Source organism: Desmodus rotundus, chromosome X (assembly GCF_022682495.2).
Source record: "Desmodus rotundus isolate HL8 chromosome X, HLdesRot8A.1, whole genome shotgun sequence".
Lineage (NCBI taxonomy): Eukaryota > Metazoa > Chordata > Mammalia > Chiroptera > Phyllostomidae > Desmodus > Desmodus rotundus.
Genome location: NC_071400.1, coordinates 4,796,400 through 4,808,449, shown reverse-complemented (window position 1 = coordinate 4,808,449; position 12,050 = coordinate 4,796,400). Strand labels below are relative to the sequence as shown.

Genomic DNA, 12,050 nt, shown 5'->3' with positions numbered 1-12,050 from the left:
TATATTGATTTCTTCAATCTCCTTACCCCATTAATAAGCCACTTATTTCTTCTATATCAGAGTGTAAAGCTAAAGCCTAGAGAGAAGTGACACTGGGATACATAAAGCAGAATTTCCAGCTCAATTCTCCATATACAAGACCTCTGCTCTTTAAACTGATTCTTATCTTATTCTCTGCTATTCCATTCTTCCTCAGTGGGTGTTAAAGTACTCCTCTAATCACCGCTGAGGGACTCAGCCCTGTTTCCAGCTCACCCGATAGAGGAAGCTCTCTGCATGGAAGTGGACAGTATGCAGGTCAATATCTTGGCCCATGGCTAGCATGTACCATGCCACCCGTTCTCCTTGGTACATGGTAAGACCTTTGAGGTTGGCATAGAGCTTTCCATTAATGGCTGCAAGAGAATACAAAGTCTTATCCCTCTTATTTTGACTTCCCATTGACACTGTCCTAGGGTTAGCCCCGAGCATCTCTGATAATAGCAATAACCTCCTAAATGTTCTTATATATGCTCCATCCGTCTTCCAGTCTATCTTCCACATTGGTGTTATAAGAGTGGTCTTCTAAATAACTAACATGACCATGCCATTCTGTTGTTTAAAATACCTCTCTCCTGCCCAAAAGATAAAGCCCATGGCTCCTCAGCTCAGAAAACATGGTCTTTAAAAGTATAGCCCCAAAACATTTTCCAAGACTCTTTTTCCATTATCCAACACACTTGTTCCAATTACAGTAATTTATTCACCATCCCCCACATGGCTCAATAGGCATGTTCTTTGTGTCCTTTCTCATGCTTTTGATCTTCCCTCCCCAAAACCCTACCTCTTTTTATCCATCTGTTCAAAGCCTAGTCAAACCTTCACCTCCTCCAAGAACACTTCTTAGATTAGCTCCTCTCAAGCACTTCCCATTTCCTGCACCCATATTCCCAACTAGACTCTAGGTTCCTAGTAAGTGGGAAATGATTGTACTATAGTACTCTCATTTCCTTGCATTCCTCAGAACACCCAGCAGACACCTGAGTTTATAATAAATGTTTAAAAAGACTTGTCACATTTTTGGAATTAATAATGATATTAATGCATGGGCCTCAGTTGCCTCTTCCTAGGCTACATCCTATATTCTAAAAACAATAAACTACTCATTGCCATGTTAATCAATGCTTCCAGGACTATGCCCAGGACATATTCCTCCACTTCTCATTTTCTCAGAGAAGAAAGGTAATTTCCACTCTACACCTGAAGAAGAAAAATAATGAAAGGAGTATTCATAGTCATCTCTGTTTTACCCCTTCCAAACTATGAATTTGAGAAAAGGAACAGGCTCAACTTAGCCTTTTCTGAATCTTCCCTCTCTCGAATCTGTCTGACCATAGAAAGGGGTGCAAATAGATTTACTATTTCATTGTGGGAAATATTCTGCCCTTGAAAAGAAGGATGGCTAATGTTGGCCACCTATGTCAATGACAGGGTAGAAAACCTATCCATTACCAGAGGAATATTAGCAACGCCATTTAATTAAAGAACTAAATTCAGTTTTACAATTAGTCCTCTCAATAAGCCCACATTTGATCTCAAGCATCTCTTTGTCTTTCCCAATAAGTTCATAAATCTGAAAGAGAAGGGAAACATATTGTCCATTTGCCCTCAGACCCCAACATTAATTAATTTTGATCTCTAATGTCAGCACTAAAAAAGCGCTCAACCAATACCTGATAGACTGATAAGGTAGAGCAACTGATGCGTGAAGACTTTGCAATTGCCCAACCCCTGAACTAGTATAATCTAACTGTGCTTACTTCCTTTTTGTCCTGGGCAATTTCTCTGATTTGACAGGACATAAAGTTCACTTTGTCGTTTGTAAAACACCTGTTCTAATGTGAAATGTTTCTATATCCATCAAGGAGAAATAACTAGAATCCATGTGGCAATAAAATATTACATTTGAATTTCATCAGAGTCACTATCAGTGCTATACCTTATGCTCAAAAGAAATATTACATTAGGAGGGATAGTGAGAAATCACTTCATCCATATCATTGCACTTAAGTTCTTCATCTTATTTGAAATTTTGTCTTGTTTTTGTAGAGATACACATATTTCTAGTACAAAGGAAGGCTTGCAGGCACAATTTCTTTCCAAAATTCACTCAAGCATCAAAAAATTTTCCTTGTATGAAATATAACCAAGTATGTTTCTCTTTGAGGCTTTCTCCTCCAATTCTTTTATCTGTAAATTGAAATTTATTTTAAAAAATAGACTAAAAGACAAGCTGTCCATTTGTCTATATAGAAAAAGCAGATATCAGATTCAGAGTGGTAAATAAATAAGATGATATTGAGGGGCTGAATCCAGGATTTTCAAGCAGAGGACTCCTCAGCAGCCAGTTCACCAAATACATTGAAGGTCATAAATGTCCATCTTGCCTTTTGTAATATGTTCAAATGTGCTGGTGTCACCACAGAAACTTCACAGAGTTAGCTTCCTGCTTTCTGGGCACCTGGTCTACTATAGACCACATATTTGCTTGTGTATATAAATGTGAAATAATATGAGATATTTCTTCCAATTTGTCCTTATTCCACCTTCCTGCCTTCATATCTTTTGGGGAATGATGTCCCCTTAGTAATGGGTCTATCAGATACCCCTATATAATTAGTGCATAGTTCTATAGAAGAGAGTTAGGTTATTTTCTACAGACCATGCATTTTATTACTCTCCAAAAAAGTTTCATCCTGTAGGTTGATATGGCCTGTCTCCTGGGGCCCGTGGGTTGCCACATTCTCATCCAGATACCAAGACTGGTTCTCATCAAAGATTAAGAATAACAAGGCAAATTCTCGGTCCATGTCATTCCGTCCTCCATGGGGCTCCAGGATGTCCTTTCTGCAGATGACCAAGGGCCCCACCAAGCCACTATACATGTCCTGAAAATGAGAGGAAGTGAGAGACAGTGAAGGATATGAGGTTGTTCCTGGGTGGCAGTGCTGCACAGGAAGACCAACTGACATCCAAGCCCCCTCTGCCCTCAGAACTTCATCATAATGTATTACATTTATAAGCATCTTTACTATGTTATCTGAATTTATCCTCACAACCATCTTGGGATACAGGTAAGATGTGCTATATAACCTATGTTTTACCTAGGCTAGCCTATTCATTGATCTCCAAACCCACCAAGAACTTTCAAAAGTTCTTTTTTGAAAGAACTTTCCTTTTTCTCATGCTGTCTCTTCTTCCTGTAAAGTCCTCCCCTCTGCCATATCTCTTATCTTATGGCATATTGTTATTCATCTTCCAAGACTCAAAGTACACACAACTTCCATTCATTGTGAGGCCTTGTTCAGCTTCCCTCTCATTCATCCCCTTCTCCAAGCTTTAGAAATCCCTGTCTTATGGACTCACGTAAAACTATTATGTGATTTTAAAGAACTGATAATATATATAGCTAGCATTATAGTTTATATTCATCTGTCTCCCCAACTAGATCATACTCTTTGAATATGGGAACTCTATCTTACATTTGTATCATCCAAACACCAAGTAAAATGTTAAAAATGCAGTAGGCTCTCAATAAATGATTGCTCAGATCTGGCTGTACAGAGGCAGCTAGATAGATAAACCCATTTTCTAGATGAGGACACAGAAACAGAATGACTGATTTAAAGTCACTCCAAAGGCAAGATACAACCAAATTTGAGACTATAACCCCAATCTCTTGACAAGCAAACTTAGGCTTTTTAAATGAGGGCTTATAGGATCCAAGAAGAAGAAACAAAGAAGAAAATGCTCAGGTCAAACATGTGGTGCTACCTATTCCCTTAATTTCTCTTCCTGTCTCTTAAAATAAATTATACATTTAAGAAATTTTCCCCCAAACCCTTGGCTTCAGTATTTCAGGGTGGGCTTCCTACTATACCTACTTAATAGCTTCCTTTTGCCAGTTAGCTTGCCAATTTGTGAGACTCACCTTCAGGAAACCAATATTGTATTTACCTTGATGGGATCTACTGCAGAGTAATAAATCCAGGAAACACAAGCGGAATCATTGGGTCCAGGGCCAGATCTTTCTGGGATGTTCCATTTGTAAGTAAGAACTTCACCTAGGAAGAGTAATATGGATCTCTAATTGGACCAGGTAAGAAATTTCTTCCAACTCCCTAGTCTTCCTAAGAGCTATGGTGGGTGAGTCCCAAGACCTTTAAGATCATTCTCCATCATTTTCATAACAGTTTTTATTTTATTTTGTGTGATTTTGCTCTTCTCCCTCCTAGAACATCTTCAGCCTCTCTTCTATGAACCTTGTTGTTCAAGGCCGAGGCCTAATCATTTGTTACTATACTCTCTGCTTATAGTGTCCTCCCTTCTTTGAATCTGTTTTGTTCTTTTCCTGCTGCTTCCTTCTATATGGGCCTGTCTCCCCAAATCTCTGCCTCTAGTCCTCTTCTAATCTTTTTCCATAGTCTCTCCATAGAAATTCTCATCTGCCTTTCTGATGTCAATTACTATCCATGTATTGATGACTTTTAATACTAGTCCCACCCTCCCACTTCAAGAAAGAACTAAAAGAAATGAAGGCAAGCAATCTACAAGATACAGAGTTTTTAAACAATGGTTATAAGGATGATTCAAAAACTGAGGAGCAGGATAAACACAGGGATAAACAAAGAGATAGTAAAAATAAAAATGAAATTAGAAAACATAAGAAAGAAACAATCAGAAATTAAGTATACAAGGAGAGGATCCAAGATGGCAGCAGAGAAGGGGGAAGTTACACTTACCTCCTCCTGGGATGAACTGGAATTACAAGTAAAGTATAGAACAATCAACATGCATAACCATCTGAAGACTAACTAAACAGAAGTCTTGCAATGGATTTACAAAAGAAGCCACATCAAAACTGGTAGAAAGGGATGGCCCCACTGGCACAGGCAGCAGCTGAGATTCAAGAAAGATATCTCAGCTGCAAATGTTTCCCCTGAGGAACATGGGGTCACAACCCCATGCCAGGATTCCCAGTCCAGAGCCCTGAAGAGGCACCCACATAACATCTTGTGAAAATCATCACAGATTCTGTCCAACAGGGACAAAGCGAGTCAGCTAACGGCCCAGAATACCTCTTAAAGGGCCAGTGCACAAAATCTCATTCACAGCCACTCACCCTAGGATCCAATAGAGGGAGTGCAGAGCATATTAGAGTCCTGTGAGGAGAGACTAGAGTTTGTGGCTCTGGGAAGAAAGCTAAAGGGATAGCTGCCATGGTCCCTGTGCAGAGTCCCTCTCTCATACAGCAGATGCCATGTTTCCTAGATGGAGCACTCCCCTCCTTATATCATCAAAATGAGGGGAATGCAATAGCCCCACTTTCTGGACTCTCTGTTGCATCACCCTGCAGAGCTAATGCCCTGTGGAGAAATCATGTGTGTGGGCCTGGGATGTAAAGTTTGCAAAGACTCAAGAGGTGTCTGTGATTGAATTGTCTAGTTCTGGAGCAGGGGCCATTCTCCCCACTTTTCTACAAGCCTGATCAGTGCATGCCCCTTACAAAAGATCAACTAGCCCCTCCATCCATATTCCCAGCCACACCCTAGCGCTGAGCTTGAGCTCTTCAAGAGGTACAGGCTGAATCGAGGACAGACTGAGTTACATGGTCCAAGGATGAGAAACACTTTTCCCTTGCACATATGATCAATGCATAGTTCTCCCTTCACATGGCCAAACTTGGTTGGTTTGAGCCTAATGAACTCTGCTAGTCTAACCATGATGACACTCTGAGACCCAGCCCCACCACAAAGATCTGTTAGCCCCTGGTAGGTGGCATCTAGCCTTTGCATACCTGGGACTTTTGCTGACTGGCCTCAGATCCAGAACTGGTAATGAGATGGAACCTATATTTTTTTTTTTTTTACTTTTAAAACATTTTCTTATGTTTATTGTAAAACATTTAGAAAATAAAGGTAAACAAAAGGTTGGGGGAACCTCTTTTCCAAAGATAAATATTGTTCACATTTTGGTGTGTATCATTTGGTGTGACCATGAATATATGCATATAGCAAGTTTACAAAACTGGGTTTACATGATATATGTTTTTACCTATTATACTGTGAACATATTTTTCCATGTTTTTTATTAGCTACATTGTACTCTATTGTTTAGTTGTCCCATAATTTATTTAATCCAGGGGTTCTCAAACTCGACCAGGCATTGAATCAATCCCAGGGAAGACTTATTTCAATGTGGATTGCTGGTCCACACTGGGAGCCTAAGAATTTACATTTCTTTTTTTTTTTTTTTAATTTTTATTGTTGTTCAATTACAGTTGTATGCCTTTTCTCCCCATCCCTCCACCCCACCCCAGCTGAACCCACCTCCCTCCCCCACCTCCACCCTCCCCCTTGGTTTTGTCCATGTGTCCTTTATAGTAGGAAATGGAACCTATATTAATCTGGTGAACACCACTTGCCCCTACCTGGTGAATCACTGAGAATCTACTTCATGAAACTCAGGTATTGCCAGAGGTTCTTTCAGAGATGGGGCCTAACAGGCAGCTGAAAGGCAGATTCCTTGGGCCTTTTGCTGACCCACCCACCAGGCTCGGGGCTGGTGAAAGCTGACCTTGGTGCACAGTTTGGTCCTTCCCACACACAGGCAACAAGCCCTCCCAAGAGGCCCCAGAACCAACACACCCAGTGGTGAGCTGCAGACAATATAAGAGCAGGATTCAATTAGCTTCACAAGCAGCACATGCAAAGGAAGATAACGGCTGGCACCAGACCCTGCTGAGGCAAATTCTGTTTTGTGTGGTCAGCACCTTCAGAGCAGATCATACACTGTGGTCTGGGTCAGTCTTCACAGCTAGCCAGCCTGAGGGTTGACCCCACACATGAACAAGATGATAGCAATTGAGATGCAATTACACAAGAGATCTCACATAACCCACACAAGGGACAGTCCTAGAGCACCCATCTTAGGTGATCAAGGAGACTGCACCAATGGGTCCTACAGTACACCTATTAAATAAGACCACCCTATCAACACCAGGAGACATAGCAGATCTACCTAACACAGTGAAACAGTCACAAAAAGGCAGTAAAAAATGGGGAAACAAAGAAATATGCCCAAATGAAAGAAATCTCCAGGAAAAGAGCTAAATGAAATAGAGGCAAGCAATCTACAAGATATAGAGTTTCAAAAAAATGGTTATAAAGATTCTCAAGGAACTTAGTGAAAATTTCAACAGTATGACAAAGGACATAGAAATCATAAAACCATCAGAAATAAACAACACAATATCTGAAATGAAGAATACAATAGAAGGAATAATCAGTAGGCTGGATGAAGCAGCAGTGATTTGGAAAACAAGATAGGAGAAGACACACCCAATCAGAGAAGCAAAAAAAGAGAAGAACTTAAAAATTAAAAACAGTTTAAGCAAATTTTAGGATAACATGATGTGTGAAAATATCCACATCATAGAGGTACCAGAATCAGAATAGAAAAAGCAAAGAATGAAGAACCTATTCAAAGAAATAATGACTGAAAACTTCCCTAACCTGGGGAAAGACAAAGCACAGAGTCCCAATCAAGTTGAGCCCAAAAAGGCCCACACCAAGCCACATCATAATTAAAATAGCAAAGGTTAAAGACAAAGAGGCAATCTTAAAAGCAGCAACAGAAAGACAGTTACCTACAAGGGAGCTCCCATAAGACTGTCAGCTGATTTGTCAACAGAAGCAGTTCAAGCCAGATGGCATCAACATAAAATATTTGAAGTCATATAAAGCAAGGACCTACAACTAAGAGTACTCTACCCAGCAAGGCAATTGAAGGCAACATAAAGAGCTTCCCTCACAACAAAAAGCTAAAGGAGTTCATTACCACTAAACCAATATTAAAAGAAATGTTAAATTGGGCTCTTTAGGAAGAAGAAAGAAAATAAACAGTGACATAATTATAAAGAATAAAATGGCAATAACTATGTACCTATCAATAATCACTTTATTTTTTTAAAGATTTTATTTATTTACTTTTAGAGAGACGGGAATAAAAGGAGAAAGAGGGAGAGAAACATCAATGTGCAAGAGATACATGGATCTGTTGCCTCTCACACACTCCCAAAGGTGGACCTGGCCCAAACCCAGGCATATGCCCTGACTGGGAAATGAACCAGCAACGTCTCAGTTCACAGGCCAGCACTCAATCCACTGAGCCACACCAGCCAGGGCTATCACTAATCACTTTAAGTGTAAATGAATTAAATGCTCCACCAAAAACAGAGGGTAGTTGAATGGAGAAAAATAGAGGACCCATGTATATGCTGCCTACCAAAATCAGTTAGAAAGACATACAGAGACTGAAAGTAAAGAGATGGAAAAAATATTTTATTCAGCCCTGGAAATTATGAGAGTGGGAAGAAATATATTTAAATATACATACAAGGTAGATGCTTTTCACTGCCCACTCAGAAGACATTTTCCTAGCCTTTTGCCTGCCAACTGAACCTCAAGACTATTCAGCCATAAGATGAAATACTGCCATTTGTGACAACATGGATGGACCCTGATAATATCATGCTAAGTGAAATCAGTCAGAAAAAGCTAAGAACCATATGATTTCATTCATATGTGGGATATAAAACTGAAAGCAACAAATGAACAAATAAGAAAAACAAATACTCATAGATACAGACAATAGTATGGTGGTTACTAGAAAGAACAGGGTATGGGAGTAGTAAAGGGTAAAGGTGGTCAAATACATGGTGATGGAAGAAGATTTGACTTCGGGTGGTGGGCACACAGTGCAATATACAGATCATGTGTCATAGAAATGTGTACCAGCTGAAACCTATACAATCTTATTAACCAATGTCACCCCAATGAATTTGTTTTAAAAATAAGTAGATATATAAATCATTATATTCCTACTGAACTGAAATTTTCCTCTTTTATATAACAAGCAAAATAAACATTTTAAAGAAAACATTTAGATATCTTACACTCTTGGTTTTATTTCTAACATCTTGCTTACTTTTTCTCAGGCTTACTTTTTGGGGTTTCTTTTTTAAGATTCTTATTTGTTTACTTTTTTTTGATGTATTTATTGATTATGCTATTACAGTTGTCCCATTTCCACCCCTTCACTCAACTCCATCCTGCCCACCCCCTCCCTCCCACATTCCCCCCCTATAGTTCATGTCCATGGGTCATACTTATAAGTTCTTTGGCTTCTACATTTCCTACACTATTCTTACCCTCCCCCTGTCTATTTTCCACCTATCATCTATGCTACTTAATCTCTGTACCTTTCCCCCCCTCTCCCCCTCCCACTCCCCTATTGACAACCCTCCATGTGATCTCCATCTCTATGGTTCTGTTCCTGTTCTAGTTGTTTGCCTAGTTTGCTCTTGTTTTTGTTTTAGGTGTGGTCATTAATAACTGTGACTTTGCTGTCATTTTTACTGTTCCTATTTTTGATCTTCTTTTTCTTAGGTAACTCCCTTTAACATTTCATATAATAAGGGCTTGGTGATGATGAACTTCTTTAACTTGTCCTTATCTGAGAAGGACTTTATCTTCCCTTCCATTCTAAATGATAGCTTTGTTGGATACAGTAATCTTGGATGTAGGTCCTTGTGTTTATTCTTGGGTAATGTAATTATGATGTGCCTTGGTGTGTTCCTCCTTGGGTCCAGCTTCTTTGGGACTCTCTGAGCTTCCTGGACTTCCTGGAAGTCTATTTCCTTTGCCAGATTAGGGAAGTTCTCCTTCATTATTTGTTCAAATAAGTTTTCAATATTTTGTTCCTCCTCTTCTCCTTCTGGCACCCCTATAATTCGGATGTTGGAACGTTTCAAGATGTCCTGGAGGTTCCTATGCCATTCTTTTCTGGTTGGATGTTCCTTTCTTCCTTCTGGTCCACACCATTGATTTGAGTCCCAGTTTCCTTCGCATCACTATTGGTTCCCTGTACATTTTCCTTTGTTTCTCTTGGCATAGCCTTCATTTTTTCATCTAGTTTTTGAACAAATTCAACCAATTCTGTGAGCGTCTTAATAACCAGTGTTTTGAACTGTGCATCCGATAGGTTGGCTATCTCTTCCTCGCTTAGTTGTATTTTTTCTGAAGCTTTGAAGTGTTCTGTCATTTGGGCCATTTTTTTTTTTTGTCTTGGAGCATCTGTTACTTAAAGGGGCGGAGCCTTAGGTGTTCCCAGGGCAGGGCGGGGTAACGCTGGTCGCTGTGCTCTGATGCTGTACATGGGGGAGGGGCTGAGAGGGAGCAATGGCGCCTGCTCCACTCTCCACCGGGTTTCAGCCACTCCCTTCGCTTCCCACAATCAAATTGGGCCCCTCTGGTGCTGGTTCCCGAGTGGGTGGGCCTGTGCACACTCTAGGCCCCTGTGGGTCTCTCCAACGACCTCTCCTGTGAGGCTGAGAGTCTCTCCTGCTGCCACCCCAACCCCCACGGGCGCTTTCAATCAGAGGTTTGATGCTTTATTTCCCTGAGCTGGAGCCCTGGGTTATGCAGTCTGCTTCACTCCCCGCCGTTCATCCGGTTTATCTGTGCTCAAGTGTGGGGCCGTGGGGTGCTACCCACCGCTCTGCCTGCCCTGTTCTCTGCCACTCTGAGTCCGGCCCTCTCAGTTTATCTGTACATGAATGTGGGGCTGCAGGGTCTGCTAGTGGTCAGACTGCCTGCCCTGTTCGTCCCACACTCCACCAGTCTCAGTCCCACCACGGCCATGCGAGTCCTCTCCACCCAGGCTGCCCGTCTCCGCCCCTCCTACCGGTCTGGATGAATGTTTCTTTTTTATCTACTTGGTGTCGGACTTCCCTGCCATTCGATCCTCTGTGAGTTCTGGTTGTGCGAGGAGGCGCAGTGTGTCTACCTACGCCGCCATCTTGGTTCTCTATTTGTTTACATTTAGAGAGAATGGAAGGGAGGGAGAAGGAGAGAAACATCAATGTGTGGTTGCCTCTCAAGTGCCCCCTGCTGGAGACCTGGCCCACAACCCAGGCATGTGCCCTGACTAGGAATCAAACTGGGAATGGAACTGGCAACCCTTTGATTCTCAGGACAGCACTCAATCCACTGAGCCACACCAGCCAGAGCTCTGGCTTACTTTTTAATTTGTGCACTCCCTTAAAAATTAGTCTTCCTCAGGGTCTTTTCCTAGAATTTTTACTGTCTCATTTAATATACTCTTTTGGGGTAACTGTGTTCATTTCTTTGCCTTAAATTACTACAAAAATATTGATGCCTGTTACATAATTCCTTCACATCATACCTTTCTCCTGATCTCCTGAGCTTTATGCCTTTTAGATATCTATATGTAGTTGTGTTGCAGACATCCCAAATTCAACTAATGCAAAAGTGAACACATCATCATACAGTCTCCTCCACCTCAATTCATGTTCCCTGTCTCCTTCCATGTGCCTTATCTTGGTGAATGGCATCAGTATTTACCGGGTTGTGCAAGCCAAAAACCTGGGTATCATTTCAGAATTTTTTCTAAAAACACAGATTTTTTTTAAAGAATCCTTCTCTTTCTCACCTTCAATATCCAGTTAATCACCAAATCCTGCTTATTCTACCTCATTGGTCTTTTTAGAACCTATCCCCTTTCCTCAGCTTAAACTTTCATCTTTCTTATTTACTGGATCATTACACACTTCATTCCCTACATCTTGAACTTCCTTTTACTTGCTTTTGTCCCACACTATCCCTTTAACTGTATACTTCTTCCTCAACCTTTAGATCAGTGGTTCTCAAAGTGTAAGTTCCTGGAAGAGCAACATCAAAACCACCTGGAACTTTGTTTAAAATAGCAAATTCTGAGCTCCATCCCACACCTACTGAATCAGAGCCTCTGGGGGTTGATCCCAGAAATCTATTATTTCACAAGACTTCCAGGTGATTCTGATACAAGATAAAATTTGAGAACTAATAATTTAGATCTCAGCTGAGGTATCACCTCATCTGGGAAGCCAGCCATGACCACGACCACCCAAACATATATTAGGTACCCTCTTTTACACCTATCTACCACAC

General features: G+C 40.8%; 1 protein-coding gene across 7 annotated transcripts in view; it reads right to left on the bottom strand.

Moving 5' to 3' along the window:
* The window catches only part of HEPH (hephaestin), a 67,769-nt gene that overhangs the window by 13,120 nt on the left and 42,599 nt on the right, over nt 1-12,050 (bottom strand). For all 7 annotated transcript variants that reach the window (XM_045191274.3, XM_045191273.3, XM_045191271.3 and 4 more), the window contains 3 exons: nt 3,997-4,103; nt 2,702-2,927; nt 256-395 (listed from right to left, as the gene is read on the bottom strand). In XM_045191274.3, coding sequence (XP_045047209.2) covers nt 256-395; nt 2,702-2,927; nt 3,997-4,103 — 473 coding nt within the window. The remainder of the gene's footprint in view (nt 1-255; nt 396-2,701; nt 2,928-3,996; nt 4,104-12,050) is intronic.